This window comes from Lepus europaeus, chromosome 17 (genome assembly GCF_033115175.1).
Source record: "Lepus europaeus isolate LE1 chromosome 17, mLepTim1.pri, whole genome shotgun sequence".
NCBI classification, from domain to species: Eukaryota; Metazoa; Chordata; class Mammalia; order Lagomorpha; family Leporidae; genus Lepus; species Lepus europaeus.
The window spans coordinates 72,000,721-72,017,752 of NC_084843.1; the positions used below are offsets into that span (position 1 = coordinate 72,000,721).

Below are 17,032 nucleotides of genomic sequence, written 5' to 3' on the forward strand. Positions count from 1 at the left end.
GATGGCAGGAGCCAGGTGCTTCTCCTGGTCTCCCATGGGGTGCAGAGCCCAAACACTTGGGCCATCCTCCACTGCACTCCCTGGCCACAGCAGAGAGCTGGCCTGGAAGAGGGGCAACCGGGACAGGATCGGTGCCCCGACCGGGACTAGAACCCGGTGTGCCGGCGCCGCAAGGTGGAGGATTAGCCTGTTGAGCCACGGCGCCGGCCTAAAATAAAACTCTTAATAAAATTTTCCCATGTGGACATACAATATGTACACACATATAACATAATAGACCAATATAGCAATTGTAATAATAGCTTTTAAAGTCTTTAAACTCTTTTTGTAAGTTGCCAATTGATTCGAATTGCTTTTTGTTTTTAGTAACCTCAGTTAACCATACTTTCTCTCAGTTGGTACTGTTAATACATTATTGGCTTCATCTGTTTACAGAGCCATCCCAAAGTACTGAATACAATAGAAGTGGCTGGAAAAAGTCTATAGGAACCTATAGGAGGACAGCTAAACACAGAACCAACAACACTTTAGTTTTATGAGCAGCAAATCATATATAACTGTGGATGACAAAAGACTTTAAGTTGCCATGTTTAAAATTATAAACTCATCAACCAACAAGAGGCACCTGCTTACTTCACAGTATTTTTGAAAGCACCTGTAGGGTTTTACAAGTATTTAACCCTTTAGGCCTCTGGGGCTTTCTCATTAAGATAACTATCATGTCTAGTAACACAATTAGGATAACATTTTAAATAAGGTAACACAAATTTTAGCCTGAGCTTTCTTCATTTCTGTTGGCATGGTATTCCAGCCTTTCACTTTCAGTCTGTATGCATCTTTGTTGGAAAGATGTGTTTCTTGTAAACAGCAAATAGATGGGTTTTGTTCCTTAACCCAATCAGCCAATCGGTGTCTTTTAACTGGACAGCTCAGGCCATTAACGTTCAATGTGACTATTGACAAGTAGTAACTTGCCCTGCCATTTGCCAAAGATATTTTCTAATATATGCTTTGAGCTTCCTGTGATCTTTTGCTGTGAGGTTTCCTTTCTTTACCTTCTTTCATATTGATGACCATGCTTCTGTGTTTCTGTGTGTAACACATCTTTAAGCATCTTTTGTAGGGCTGGATGAGTGGCAACAAATTCTTTCAGTTTCTGTTTGCTATGAAAAGTCTTAATTTCACCTTCATTCACAAATGAGAGCTTTGCAAGATATAATATTCTGGGCTGGCAGTTTTTCTCTCTTAGTATCTGGGCTATGTCTCGCCATTCCCTTCTAGCTTGTAGGGTTTCTGATGAGAAGTCAGCTGTGAGTCTAATTGGAGATCCTCTGAGGGTAATCTGACGTTTCTCTCTTGCACATTTTAGAATCTTTTCTTTATGTTTCACTGTGGTGAGTTTGATTACTACGTGTCGTGGTGAGGATCTCTGTTGGTCATGTTTACTAGGGGTTCTATGAGCTTCCTGTACTAGGATGTCTCTGTCCTTCTCTAAACCCAGGACGTTCTCTGCAAGTATCTCACTAAAAAGCCTTCTAATCCTTTCTCTCTCTCCATGCTTTCAGGAACTCCTAGAACCCGAATGTTGGGTTTTTTAATAGTATCCTGTAGATTCCCAATAATATTTTTTAGATTTCTAATTTCCTCTTCTTTTCTTTGGTTTGATTATATACTTTCCTGTGCTCTGTCTTCTAAGTCCGATATACTCTCTTCTGTTTCACTGACTCTGTTTCTAAGGCTCTCTAATGTGTTTGTCATTTGATCTATTGAGTTCTTCATTTCATTTTGATTCCTCTTCACTATCAAACTTTTCTGTTCTACTAGTTTCTGTGTTTCATTTTGATTCCTCCTTAAGATTTCATTTTCTCAAAGGAGATTTTCTATCCTGTCCAGTAAGGAATTCCGTAGCTCAAGCATTTGTTTTTGAACACTTCTAATTGTTCTTATCATAAATTTTTTGAAATCCATATCTTGCATTCTTCCATCTCATCATCTTCATAATCTTGGCTTGGGGTGTCTTGTTCATTTGGGGGTGTCATAATGTCATCCTTGTTCTTGTTTTCTCAGTTTTTGCATTTGTTGCTTGGCATTGTAGAGATATTCTTTGGATTCTCCTTCCCTTGCTGTGGTGTTTTTTCTTGTTATACTATGACTGTATTAAGTGGACTGTCTGCTTTTGATGGAGCCTTAGAGGCTTGAAATGGGTGTGGCCTGAGAGTTCTGTTTGGTTCCTAAGGGTTAAGGGTGTGCCAAAGGTGACACTCCCAGGTTAGGCGTGGTAAATCTCTCTTTCTTTCTTTTTTTTATTCAGAAGGGAAGTAATTCCACACAGCTGAGCAGAATTGGAGGTAGTTAGCAGGCGAATGATATACCCCCAGGAGCCAGCGATTGGAAGCTCTTTCCCAAGGGCCACACAGGGAATCTGTGCTGCCCTCAGTGTGGGCTCAAATTCTCCTGCAGTCTCCCACTGGGTTGCCAAGGTTACCAAATTGTAGCATCTCTGGAGAGTACCCACGTGAAGTCCATGAGTTCTCTCCCCCACCCGTCTCTTTTTTCACAGTCTCAGTTCATTAGCACCACACATTCATTAGGTCCTAATCTCCTGTTATTTCACACACACACCCCCCACCCCGAGTAAGGTTTTTCTGCTTGGCTGAGGGCAGGTGCAGTCCTGAGGTCACCCCTCTTATGACGTATGTCTAAAATGGCGCCTGCTCTTTGTCTTGCTCGCCTTTGAGAGGTGAGCGGAGAGAGAGAAACTCGTGTCCGTATCGGTTACTTTTTTTTTTTCCTCTCTCTTCTAGTTAGCCAGGTGAACTTTTCCCCACGAGGTTTCAAGCCTCATTCCCTCTAGTCTCCTCTTTCCACTTGCCCGCCAGTGTCTCGGGCTATTGTCTCAGGCTATTGTCTCGGGCTCACCTTGTGTTCCAGCGCTGGTGTGTTGATTCCTCCGCTGGTGTCCTGAATCGTGGGCTCCCATGCTCTCCACGCAGGTCCACTGTGAATCACTAGTTCTGGAAGAGTTTCCTCTGCTGTTTCTTCCCCTACTCTTCCTTGAACCTGCAGTATCTCCACTTTTATTAAACTGTCTTTTCCCGGACTATCAGTGTGCTCCCTTCCTATTCTGCCATCTTGCCACTCTCTCGGTCCCAGGATCTTAGAGAAGGCACTTTCAGTTTTTCCTCTTCTTCCCTGCCCCTAATCTCACTCTATCTTACCCACTCAAGAGGCTGGTAGGGTCTGAGCACAGGGTGAGTGCAAGTAGCGATCAATCAGCCGACTCATTCCTTCCTTCCTTGTATGACTCCAAGGCTTTACTCCCTGGCCAAGCAGGCCCTAGCTGGGTCCTTTAGCTTGTCCAGAATTTTATGCGTGTGGGCCTAGGCAGGCCTAGATCAGTGAGGTCTGACTGAGAAAGACACATGGGGCCCCAGTGCACACAGAAGATGCCCAGCTTTTTTCCATACCTGTTCTGACAGTATCAGCCTCCAGGAGGTGTTGGTCCCCATTGCTTTCTCTCTCTCTCAGTCCCACCAAAAGGATTTTCCCAGCACCCTCTCCCCCTGCACCTGGTCTCCCTAAACTGGAAGAGCACCCAGCCCTTCCCACACCTCTGCCTTTCCCTCCTTCTGTCTGGGATGCCCTCAACTCGTCTTCCACTCATCCACACTCTACCCTCTATTCTCCTCACCTTGCCCTTTTTTCTCCTGTCTTGCAAAGCCTTGTGTGATTTTGCAGGCACAGAAAAGAGACTGATATGTGTATTAACCAGGAAACCAGCAGCCCAGAATAAAAACTGAGAAGGGAAGACCCAACCATGAGCTCGGCCTTGAGGGGTGGCTAGGCTTGTATGGAAGAGGAAAGTCCAGGAAACGGCTGTGCACAGAACAGATTGAGTTTTTGGCTGAAGGTACCAATGAGAAGTGTCTGAGCCTGGAACACAGGAGACTGGACTTCTGTTCCAGCACCACCACCAATTAATGCATGACCTTGGGCTGATTATTTTTTTTAATCCATATTGCTAACAAAAGAAAATTTATTTCGTTTGAGAGTCATAGAGATAGCTCCCATGTGTTGGTTCATTCCTCAAATGCCCCTAACAGGCAAGACTACAAACCAAGGATCCAGAAACTCAGACCATGTGGATGGCCTCCCAGAATGTGTATTGGAGCCAGTCCTTGAACCCAGGCACTCTCACATGGCACACGGGCTCCCTAACCAGCAGCCAAACACCTGCGCCCGCAGGCTGATTCTTAACTGCTTTTAGCCTCAGTTTCTCCATCTGACGTGGAAAGGAGACCTGATGGTATTGTTTATGAGTCATCAGAAGATGCTTTAACATGGCGTCTGACCTCAGCAGGCACTAACTCTGTGGTGGGTTTGGGCTATTTACCTGAAAACGCATTCAGCTGCACTAAACCAGCGTCCCCTGCTGTAAACCTCACGACAAGCCAGTGCAACACTTGTGCCGAAACCACCTTTGTAGATGCCAGAGGTCTTAGCAAATCAGGGGGCCACATGTAAGAAGACAGTGGTCCCTCTGTTCTAAGGCAGCGTCCTGGAAGATAATTTTTTTACTCTTGTGTAACACCAGGGCTCTGTGGGAGACCAGAAACGCAGCCCTGATGTCTGTACTCAGGGTGCATTCTTCTAACCACGACTTAAACAGGTCTTGGTCAAAAGATGCTTACCTTGCAAAGGAGAAAACTGGAAGGCCTAAGGGCCCCACTCCAGAGCATGCAGCTAGTTAATTGGCAGATCCAGAACCGGGACTGCAGGCTCTAGTTTTAGTCAGGGTTCTTCCTGTGACAGACAGTGGTTGACTTTAAAACCTCATTCTTTCCTCAATGTTCACAAGCATGCACATGTGAGCCTGCAGACACACACACACACACACATGCACACTGGGGCTCAGCTCGTCAGCACCTACAAGCATGGAAGATCCTGGCTTCTGTCCAGTGCTCAGGAACAGCTGCAGCTCAAATCCCTCCATGTGCTCCCCTCTCTTGGTTATGCAACTCTTTTCCAAGTCAGCTTTCAGCCACACACCATTTGAATCCCTGGTCCTTAATCCTGCCTGATGGGGCTGAAATGAATGAAACAGGGCTCCACTATGGCTTCACAAAGGCTGCACTGTCTAACTGGTGAATGGATTCCTTCTGCTGGGGCCAGGAGGACAATTTGGGGTGGGGGGAGGCAGCAAGAAGGGGCTCCAAGGCCAGCATAATTCCCTGCATGTGCCAGCACGTGGAAGGGCCCTTTAAAAGGGAGGAGCTTGACTTCGGGGAATTAGAGAAGAGCGGAGCTGCTGGCAGGGAGGGAGGCCGACGATGGCAGAGCCTGGGACCCTACCCCCTGGCTTTGAGGAGCTCGAGGTGCTGGCTGTGGGGACAGTGCTGCTGGTGGAAGGTGAGCCAGGAGAGACCTGGGGTGGAGTTGGCAAGGAGAGGTCCCCAAACCCAACTCGGGTGTCATATCCTCTTGGCTGCCTGCTCCTCGGTGCCTGGACCCCTGTGGTCCTCGGACAGATGCACCTGCAGGGTGCAGAGAGGAAAGCAAGGTGAGGGTCACGGAGGTAGGGACTTTGAGAGGGGGATTTCTGCCAAGGAGAGGACCTAGAGCTAGGCTGCTGGGCTTTTCACGAACCTCCAGTTGGGAGAGCATTTAATCTACTTGGAAATCCTGCTAAGAATCCTGTATGAGCTCAGACTCCCCAAATGCTCTGGAGACAGACAGCTCTGCCAGCTGCTGTCTGAGTGACTGGATGCAAGCCATTCAGCCCTCTGACTCTCAGTGTCTTGATGGGTGGTTGTGATGGGCCCTACATGAGTGGTGCTGACGATTAAATGGAATGGTGGGTACAAGGCACTGGGCTAAAGAGACGCCAGGGAATCTAAGTTCATCCACTCTCACCCTCTCCAGCCCTACCATTATTTCCACTCCAGGAACCCTAAGCATTTCCCTTCTCAGGACTACCAGGGCCCACGAGATGCTGGCTTCAACCCAGGAGCCCTAAGATGCTCACTGAGGCCTGAACCAGGGACAATGTTGATCCCGGAGCTGGGCCAGCCCCAGCTAGCTGAGTGGGGAAAGGCAGCTCTTGACCGAAGAAAATCCAGAAAGATACTCAGCACTTTGTCTCACCCAATGACAACTGACCATGGAGAGGGAGTGGCGGTCCCTACACTGGTCCTAGAGGCCCTGCACCCCACTGTGTCCCCAGATTGTTCCTCCCTTTTCTGAGACTCCTACGATATGGCACCCCTCTGGGTTCTCAAATGTGCTGTGAAACATTACCACCTTAGATCTTAGCACATACTGTTCCCTCTTTCTGGAATGCTCTTCCATGCTGACAGTTATATATATATATGTATGTATATATGTATATGTATTTATTTATTTTATTTGCGAAGCAGAATTACAGACATAGAGCACAGAAAGAGGTCTTCCATCTGCTGGTTCACTCCCCCAAATGGCTGAAACAGCCAGAATTGGGCCATTCTGAAACCAGGAGCCAGAAGCCTCTTCTGGGACTCCCACGTGGGTGCAGGGGCTCAAGCACTTGGGCCATCTTCCACTGCTTTCCCAGGCCATAGCAGAGAGCTGGATGGGAAGAAGAGCAGCTGGGACCCAAACTGGGATACATATGGGATGCAGGCATCACAGGCGGAGGCTTAACCTACTATGCTACAGTGACCTACTATGCCACAGCGCCAGCCCCAATGCTATCAGTTTTTAAGGCAGGATCCTCCCTTGTTTCACCTGCTAGGTGGGGGGAAGCTGAGATTCAGACAGCTCAAGGGGCAGCAGGTGATCGATCAAGCCAAAAATCCAAGGTTGGACCTCTGTCACTGGGAAAACCCAGCGTCCTGGGCAGCTCCTAGATCTGATGTCAGCTCCTTTCCTTAAGGGCTCTCCCTGATGTCACTCCACAGCCCTCGGAGAAGGTATTTTGGCATCTGAAAGACCCAAGTTCACATCCCCAGCTCCAGCACCCCTGACTGTGAACTTAGGGCCCCCTTAGCTCACATCTCCGAGCCTCAGTTCCTCAGCTGTAAACAGGGAGCAGGGTGTGCAAGTGGAGACTGGACAAGACGATGCAGGTAAAGTGCTCGTCACGGTGCCTGGCACATGGTGTGAGCTCTGCAGCATCGGTATCTGCTACACCGGGCTGTGCCATACTGACTGTCTTCCTCGTTCATCTTCCCACGAGGCTGGGAGGTGGTGGAGGAAAGGGCATGGGTCTACAGCCTTTGGTATCTACAGCCGTGTTTGAAGAACTGCACTGGGAGGGTTGCTGGGCACGAAGATGGGGGGTTGCTGAAGCTGCCCCCACCCCAAAGACCCTGCTCTGACCCCAGGTGGGCATCGCCAGCCCCAATGCCAGCCCCGCCCTCCCTTCCTTCCAGCACTCTCCGGCCTCAGCCTGAATGGCCTCACCATCTTCTCTTTCTGCAAGACCCCGGAGCTGTGGACACCCAGCCACCTGCTGGTGCTGAGCTTGGCTGTGGCAGACAGTGGGATCAGCCTGAATGCCCTCATTGCAGCCGTATCCAGCCTCCTCCGGTACCAACCCCATCCCCAGTCCAGGGGCTCTGGCGCCCTTCCTGGGGCCTGGTCCACAGGCACCAGGCAGCCACTGTCCCAAGGGCAAGAGGGTGCACAGGCTGAACTAGGCTAAATCCGAATTCTAGATTCTCTTTGAAGCACCACAGCCAACTTCTGGACACAAGGGTTGCCCAAACCTGACCAAAGAGATGGCAGGCTGTGGGGGATAAAAGCATGGGCTTGGTGCCCAGGCAGCCTAGGTTTGGATCCATGCTCTGGGCTTCTTCTGTAATTGGATATGATTACTTCAGTCACACAGGCAGTTGGAAGTGTTGCACTTGATTAATTGTAAGTAACTTTAAACAATGCTTGGCACCTGGGCAGCCCTCAGTGTTTGTGAAGGCACACAGGATTTGGACCAATGCCTGCTACTCCTTGTGTACCACCCACATCTCCCTGTGAGCCTCTAGATGCTTTCCTAAGCAGACAGAACATTCCCCATCTGTGGGCACTGCAAACGGAGGCTGGAGCCCCCTGTGTGCTGATGCTCAGAGCTGCCCCAGCCACGGTGTCTGAGCCAGTGAGGAATCGCCCCTCAACAATGACCTGTAGCTGCCTCCTCTGCTTGTCCCACGGGCTGAGAGTTGGGAGGCCTGGGTCCACCCTCGGACTCTGCCTGCCTTGGCTGTGTGATCTTGGCTCAGGATCTCTCCCGCTCTGTCTGGGTTTCCCCACCTATGGAATAAAGATGTGTGCTCTCCTGGGCTCAGGGGGCACCTGATCCTGCCAGAGACACTTCAGCCCAACCGTGATGCAGTGAAACCACTGGGCCTGCAGACTTTGTGCCAGGCGCCATCCCTTCAGCCCAATGACTTGAGCTCTAAGCCCCAGATGCCTTATAAGAGATACACAGACTGTAAGGCCCTCCTGGGAGCAGCAGGACCTACGTCCAGGAACATGGGAGGTGGGAGGGGTGGAGGGGAGGGGGCAACGCCCAGTGTCTCCCACAGGCGCTGGCCCTACGGCTCGGACGGCTGCCAGGCTCACGGCTTCCAGGGCTTTGCTACGGCGCTGGCCAGCATCTGCGGCAGCGCAGCCATCGCCTGGGGACGCTACCACCACTACTGCACGCGTACGTCTCGTTGGAGGACTCCCAGAGCAGAGGGACATCCCTGAAGTATGGATAGGAAAGGAGACAGGGTGGAGGAGAAGTGTCAGGACTAAGGTCCCAGTACAGGGGGAGTGCAGGGGGTGTGTGTAGCATGCAGGAATTTGTTGGAGGGAGGGTGGGCGAATATGCAGGGGTACCAGCTGCAAAGGCTGCTTCTGCCTTTGTTGCAGCCTTGGGCAAGTCAGGAATCCTCTCTGAACTTCAGTCTCCTCCTCTGCAAGATGATTTTCATCACCTATCTCAGAGTTTGATTCTGAAAATCAAATGAGATTGTGGGTGCAGAATTCATCCTTGCAGTAGGCATTGCTGGGGGTGGAAGGGAGGTAACGTCGGGGGAGAAAAAGATAGAGATATATATAGAGCAACAGAGAGAGTGAGCGTGAGAGCGAGCAGGTCATGTGCCCCAGCACATCACACTTCCATGGGGCTCTGCCACACCAGCACTTCAAGAAAGCCAGTCCAGCTCCAAGTTCCCGAGCTGCATTGTCAATGCCATTGTCATCATTGTCCATGCCAGTGGATACCACCTACTGTGCTCCTACTGAATATTTTTTCTTACAAATGACTCCCTTCACATTTTTAAACACTGGCTCCACTCTCATCCCCAACCAGCATATGTGAAAACACAGGTTAATGTTTTTATAATTTTGGTACATATTAAAATAAAAAAAACCATGTCTCCACCAGAGGTATGTAAACAAGCTCCAACCCTCACAGCAAGCCCCAGCCTGCAGCTCAGGAAGCAGAAGCAGAGAGAAGCTAAATAGCTTGCTCAGGGCCACATGGGGGCAGAGCTGGGGTTGAGTGTGGCCTGGACGCCTCCCTTTGTCTCCCCAAGCCCCAAGTCCTGAGCTGTGGATTTGCCCAGCAGTGGGGCAGCTGTGGGGTCAATGGCCATCCCTGGGTACGGCCTGTTTAGAACCGGCAGAGCTGCCCTTTCTGCCCTTGCTGTACACGGGCTGGGCACAGTCTCCTGCCTGCAGCAAAGGCACCAACCCCCGTGGAGCTCTCATTTCCAGTGGTGACGCGTAAGCTCCTCCCACCCACATGGCCTGGGGGCAGTTCTCCCAGCCCCTGCCCTCAGAGCTCCCTCAGACACACATGCACACGCACACACACACGTGATGCATGCACACACATCCACACTCAGATAGCAACAGGCCTCTCGGCCTCAACAGAGAGTAGTTAATCCCTACTCTGGGGTCTCAAGTTCAAGCTGGGCCCTGGCGAGGGCTTCCCTTTGGCTCTGCAGATGGCCAGTGCTTGGGGAAGAGAAAGATCTCTTGTGTCCCTTCTTATAAGGACACCAGGCTCACCATGGGGGCTCCACTCGGTGATCTAATTACCTCCCAAAGGGTTCCCGTGACACAGGGGTTAAGGCTTCAACATGTCGACGTTAAAGGGACACAAACATTTGGACCATAGTCTGAGTGGGGGCACATCCAAGCGAACGCTCTCTGGGGCCGTGTGAACAGAAGCAGTGTCAGACAAGGGAGGTTTAGATCTGCTCTTCTCTGCTGATCAAACTCCGCCTGCAGTCCTGTCCTTCACCTGGGGTCTCATCTACCAAGGAGCGGGACAAACAAAGCCGAGACACGGGAGGGAATCCAGGAAAGGCGTTGTGAAGCCAGGTCCAGGAGGAAGCACTGAATGGGAAGGGCCGAATGAGGCTGCAGCACAGAGAAGGCACAAGCAGAGGGGACAGGAGGAGGTCAGCCTGGCTCACACCCAGAGGGGCTTCTGGGACTCAGCCTCTGCCAGCGGCACTGAGACGAAGCCCCAGCCCCTGAGTTGAGTGGTCTCAGAGGGTATCCTAGAAGCAGAGACAGCGGCCCCCTTCTGAGCAACAGCCAGGGAGGGTGGAAAGCCAGGCTCCCACCTCCCTTCCCCTGAGCCACTGCCTCCCCTTCTTCCTCTCTACCCTTGGCCCTGGAGAACACAAGTGTCTCGTTGCCACTGCTTCCTTCCCTCTGTCCTTTGAAGAAGCTGGTGTGGCGGATCTGCCCGCAGACCCTCACCATCCAGCCTCTTCTTATTCTGCCTAACAATCCTTTGCAGCAGGAATGATCACTCCCATGGTGGGGGAGAAAGGTGAGGTTCAGAGAAGCCCTTCACTTGCCCGAGGCGTGCATCATTAAGCTCAGAGCTGAGAGCTAGGGACACTCCACGTGACCATGAAGTCCATTTTCCTCCCCTGTGCCCAGCTGTCGCTCCTCCTCTGCCCCATGCAGGCAGCCAGCTGGCGTGGAACACAGCCGTGCTGCTGGTGCTCTTTGTGTGGCTGTCTTCGGTCTTCTGGGCAGCCCTCCCCCTCCTGGGCTGGGGCCACTATGACTATGAGCCGCTGGGGACGTGCTGCACCCTGGACTACTCGAGAGGGGACAGGTAAGGTGGGGGAGCAGCGGCTTGGAGAGGATCTGGGATTGGAGTCCCTGTGACAAGGCTATCCCAGCTGAAAATCCCAGTGGGGGAAATGTCCACACATGTCAGCCAGTCTCAAGTCATGATTGGCAGTCTCAGCTCAGGCTGACAGTGGGACTGGGGGAAGCCTGTCTGAAAACTGCCCCATCATGGGACTGCGATGCTAACTGGGGCACAGGGTTGAGCCCAGGCAGGGTGTCATGTGGTGAGCCTGGAGTGGGTCACACCCGCCCCAGAGCTCCACTCCCCTTGCCATCATCACCTGACTCTGACTGCGGGGTTCTTAGAGGGAACCTTGGTTTGATTCCAAGATTTGTAAAATTTCTTCCTTGGGAGTCAGGTCCTCCTGGCAGCCCTCCTCCGATCCTCTCTTAGTGGAAAGCTGCAAGGTAGTGTGACTTTCCCTTTTCCAGCCAGGAACCTGCCTCCCTGCAACTCTCCCCTGCTCCCACCTCCCCATGGTCACTACCAAGCTCTGCTGTGGTCCCTTCAGTCTTGCTGTCATCCGCAGGCCCCTTTCAAGTCCCTGTGCCTAGAACACTCCCTTGAGTGTCCCCTCCTCTTGGCCCAGCAGCATCGCCACCATGTGGTGATCACACTTCCTACACTAACACCTTCCCTTCTCTGTGTCTGGAGAGCAAATTGGACAGCAGGGCTCAGCACTGCCGCCTCATCTCAGCTCCCAGGCTCCCACAGGCAAGTTCTAGGAGGACCTTGTAGCTCCCTGGCCCCAGAGGGGAGCTCACTCAAGACTTAGGAGCAGCCACACCCTGAGTGCTTGTCTGATGGGGGCGGTTCCCCACTTCTGACTGTCTAACGCAGAGGCTGGTGGGCCTGGGGGAACAGCTGACCAGCCCCGAGAGCTGACCCTCATTCTCCACCCCTTGCCCTTAGAAACTTCATCAGCTTTCTCATCACCATGGCCTTTTTCAACTTCCTCATGCCCCTCTTCATCACCCTGACATCCTACAGCCTCATGGAGCAGAAACTCGCCAAGAGTGGTCGTCTGCAGGTAGGTGCCAGCCCTAAGGGCAGTGGAACTGCCCCCGTCCCCCTCAGGGACACCAGGGAGCATGCATGACATGCCAGCAACCAGGAGAGAATCCAGCATGCACAGAGCGTATGAGGTGAGGGTTGCTGACCACCCTCCCTTGCTGGGATAGCCGGGGCCCGGGGAATGAGCATCAGGGTGGACCCAGGCTCCCTGCTGCATACCACCCATGCTGTTGCATTTCATTCTTCCCAAGGATTTGAGGCTCAGCACCAAATTGCAGGCTTTTTCAATTGCTCGGAGGTGTTTAATTTCCTCACAGTCACAGGCTGTTACTTGCAACAGAAAACCACACCTGCAGGCACATTCATCCAAGAAAAGCAAAAAGCCCTCTTGGCTGTTTCTGGGTTTCTGCACTAATATTCTCTCGCCACAATTTCCTTTTAACTGTGTCACCTGGACAATCTAGCAAATGAGTCATAACAAGTGGCAAAGGTTTTTAAAAACCGAGACATTAATAATGTTTGGGGTGCATTGTTATTTCAGCTTTGCAGCCACTCTCTGAGGAAGGGCGGTCTTATTGGCCCTGTGTCCCAGTCGGAACGGATGCAGACAGGGGTTTGCTAAGCAACTGACCAAAAGCCACCGGCCTCTTAATAGCAGAGTTGGCTCAAAGCCAGGTCTGAGAGCCACCGCCCACATGGTCCATTGAAACACACAGTCTGCCCCTTCCTTATTATTTCTATTGTTTTGTGAATTGGAAAAGAGCTGCGCGTTCCTCTGAGGGCACAGAAGGAGGGCCAGGGCTGCACTGGGACAGAATCTCCCTGCTGGTTCCCATGGTACTGGCCGGCACAGACACCACTCCAGGCTTCCCTCCTGAGCCCTGCTGCCACACACCCTGGAGATTCAGTCAGCCAGGAGACAAAGCTACCACCACGGGGAGAAGGGAGTCCTCATTTTAAGTCATTGGCTCTGGTGGCATTCCCTAGAGGTCACCATGGGTGGGCCCTGGGTGCTCAGCTGCAACCCGAGAGATTTCTAGAGATGACACGGTCTTTGGCTGAGGAGTCAGCTTCTCCTCCCGCCTCGGCTTTGCCCCGGGAGCCTCTCCATTAACATTAAGCCCTTGTTTTTCTTCTGAATGAGGGAGGGGACCATTGGAGGGAAAAAAATGCCTCCCAGTCAACATATTTAAAAAACCCCAAACTGAAGAGAATGTATCCTCTCCTGACTTAAGCAGCCTTGGTTGTCAAAGAGAGCCATGTCGATGAGAAAACAGACACTGAGTATGACAGTCGGATGTGCAGCCTGGCGCCCACGCAGGGGGCAGGAAGTTGGCCCCTCCTTCCAGATATCAGAGCGCGGGATGTGCGCCCCTCGTATTAGCACAGCTGCACCGCCCCCTTGTGGTATCAGCCCATCACCCACTGCACAAACCTGCTCTGCTCCTGCTTGTATCACACCATCCCACCTGGCGGCTGCAGCTGCTGACAGCAAAGTGGTTCTGGGACAGCTGAGGCTGGAGGGCAGCTCAGCCTGAAGACACTGTACTCACAGTCACCCGTCCCAGGATGCCTCCTCCGGGGTGGAGACCAGGAAGGACACTCACTAGCTGCCTGGTCCCTGTGAGTCACCATCAGGCCACTTCACAGAGGAGCCGGTGGGGGCCAAGTAAGCTCAAGTGACAAGCTTAGGGTCATGCAGCCTTAAACACCAGGTTCCAAGTTCCTCTGCAGTGTCAGCCTGGCCCATGCTGTCCAGAGCTCCTGAGGGGGCCACCTGCTGCCCTCAGTTGTGTGTGGGGTGAGGAGGTGCAGGGGCCACCTGGAGTGACCTGATGCCTCCCATGACACTCTCTCCCCAGGTGAACACCACTCTGCCAGGCAGGACACTGCTGTTCTGCTGGGGCCCCTATGCCGTCTTGTATCTGTGTGCAGCCGTGGCGGACATGAGCTCCATCTCCCCCAAACTGCAGATGGTACGGACACTTCCGGCTCCCAGAGCCCTCTTGTTCTCTGTGTTGGTCCCAGCCCATCTCTCTTTCTGGCGTTCTAGCCTCTGAACTGATCTCTCTCTTTCTCCCTTCCTCTGAACACTTACAAGGCACAGGGAATTTGCCTATCCCCCAACCCAACCCCTGGGCCACCGCAGCTGCTGCGGATGCTGTGGCACCTCCTGTGAGATGACAGGGAGGCAGCCAGATGGTGAATATGCACTCTGTGCCCAGGGGCTGAGAATGGCGCCCAGTGAAGGGGAGGGCAGGGAGCCTGTGGGAGAGGAGTGAGTTTCTACAGAGCTCCAGGAACTGGGCCTCTGCACTACCAGTCAGATGAGGCTCCGGGGCTGCAGGATGGAGTTGAGGACAAATGATCAGCAGCTGCAGTGGGAGGGGGGACCATCAGGTCACCACGAGAGACGGGGAAAGGGAACAGACGTTGTGAACCTTATTTTCTGGGCTTTTCTGCCACAACAGGTGCCTGCCCTCATCGCCAAAACTGTGCCCACAGTCAATGCTGTCAACTATGCCCTGGGCAGCGAGGTGATCCGTAGGGGCATCTGGCAGTGTCTCCTGCCAGAGAGGAGTGTGCGGGGCAGGGCCCAGTGAGCCTCTGTATGGGGCTGCTCAGCCCTGGCCTGTTTCTGCCAACCTGAGCCCCATGCCAGCAGGCTGCCCCAGGGAGTCACGCTCGGCAATTTTGGAAGCCAAGCCCCGGATATCATCCAGAAGCCCTGGGGGCCCCGCGGAGCCTGGCCCTAGGCTGGACACAGGGATTCTGAAAGATACCAGCCTGCATGGCAGGAGCTGGGACTTTGGAGCCAGGCAGGGCTGGGTATGTGTCATAGCCCTCCACGTGGAGACTAAGAGACCTGGGGAAAGTCACTGGACCACCTGACCCCTAACATAAGGACATGAATACAGACTCACAAGGTTGTTGTGAAGCGCAAACAAGAGGACATGTACTCAACCAAACATGGAGAAGGTGCTCATGGGGGCCAGTGACGTGGCACAATGGGTTAAGCCACCATCTACAATGTCAGCATCCCATATTGGAGCACTGGTTCAAGTCCCAGCTGCTCTGCATCCTATTCAGCTCCCTGCTGATGTGCCTGAAAATCAGCAGGTGATGACCCAGGTAATTAGATCCCTGCCACCCATGTGAGACACCCAGATGGAGTTCCTGGCTCCTGGATTCAACCTGGCCCAGCCCCAACTGTTACAGCCAGTTGGGGAGTGAACCAGGAGATGGAAGATCTCTTTGTCTCCCCCTATTTCTGAGTCACTCTTTCAAATTTAATAAATATTTAAAATAATTGTAAAAAAAAAAAAAGAGAAGGTGTTCATGAAAACAGAGCTACTAGTACAAGCTTTGGTCATGCCCTGCAGGTAAGAGTTCACAGGGCTCGGGACAGCTCTGTCCTTTGCCCAGGACACACTTTGCTGCCCACTGGAGCTTGCATGTTCCCTGCAGAACCCAAGGGTTCACACAGGGGTCCCTGTCCACCCCTGGCCCTCCCATGTGGTCAGCCCCCCCAGAGACCAGGTGTGGCAGGCGCACAAGTCCTCAGCAGGACTCACTGTGCTAGAGGGAAATGGAGATGGCCGGATGAGTGATCCGGGAGGGACAGGCAGTCTCGTGATGGAGAGGAAGCACCATGGAGGCAGGCAGGAGCTGAGGGGAGGAACAGACAATCCCTGGGTTGGGGGATCCTGCACATGGCATCCAGGCTCCCTGTCGGCCAGGTCCTGGCTCTCGGCTCTGCAGATACAGAAAATCAGGCCGTGTGCTCATCACTTACGTGGAGCTTGCACACAATAGCGACCTCTGCTGTCGTTTTTGGAAAACCAGGGGTGGATGGAGGGGAAGCAGCCAGGCCAGCACCAAGGGCCAGAAAATGCAGCCTCAAGCAATCCCTTCCTCCCTTTGCAAGCCAGCAACCAAGTGACCCCCTTCCCACCTGCCTCTGCCATTTAGCCCTTGTTCATTTATTCTATCAGCATTCAATGAGCAGCTGCTGTGTGTCAGACATGGGGCTTGGGGCAGTGCCCCAGCCATATGACCTTTCCCAGTGACCTCAGCAAGACACCCACTGCCTCTTGACATCTCTGAGCACAAAATAGGTGCTGATTATGGCTAGGAAGTCAGCAGGCAAAATATGATACAACTCTGTCCAAGCCAGAGGAACCAGGCACGGGCAGGAGGATTGCCAAGAATATCCAAAAGTTTCCTTCAGAAGCTCTGCAAGTCCGTGGCTCAAAACTAAGCCCTTTTCCCCTCATCCCAGAGAAATGAAATCCACACTCTCGGCTTCACTGTGTCCTTGCTTTGCGTGTCTGTTTCTAAAGAATTATTCCCACCGACTTTCAGTGTAGAGTCTGTTTCAGCTCCAATTCTGGATTTTTTTTTTTTTTTCAACATTTCTGTGAGTTGTCCTGAGAACCTAAGGAAGGACCCACACATGCACTCTGGCAGCAGGACCAGGTCCCAGCCCTGACGTCCTCTCTCTGTGTGGCCTTGGGAGTCAAAACCCACTCTGGCCCTCTCTCTCCATCTCGGTCACACTGGGCTCCAACCAGGGCAGAAGGTTTTCAAACACTATCAAAGTTCTCTTTTTCAAGCAAGACCACGTAACAGACTGCATTTATATCCTCTCCCCACCCCCCAAAGTCAGATGTTGAAGCCCCCAGCCCCCGTGCGGCTGCATTTGGAGACGAGAGGGGTTTAAGGAAAGAGAGCTAGATGAGGTCCCAGGAGGACCTTGTAGAATGAAAACAGAGCTACTAGCACGCCGGCCGCAGCAACCATTGGAGAGTGAACCAACGGTAAAGGAAGACCTTTCTCTCTGTCTCTCTCTCTCACTGTCCACTCTGCCTGTCAAAAAAAAAAAAAAAACAAAAA

At 52.3% G+C, this 17,032-nt stretch overlaps 1 protein-coding gene across 1 annotated transcript; it reads left to right on the forward strand.

Annotated features, from left to right (window-relative positions):
• Nucleotides 1-5,330: 5,330 nt before the first annotated feature.
• On the forward strand, nucleotides 5,331-14,739 carry RGR (retinal G protein coupled receptor). Its single transcript, XM_062214230.1, has 7 exons — nucleotides 5,331-5,409; nucleotides 7,410-7,566; nucleotides 8,559-8,680; nucleotides 10,951-11,104; nucleotides 12,035-12,152; nucleotides 13,999-14,112; nucleotides 14,608-14,739. Exons 1-7 carry the CDS (start codon nucleotides 5,331-5,333, stop codon nucleotides 14,737-14,739), a joined length of 876 nt encoding a protein of 291 aa, XP_062070214.1.
• Nucleotides 14,740-17,032: the final 2,293 nt, after the last annotated feature.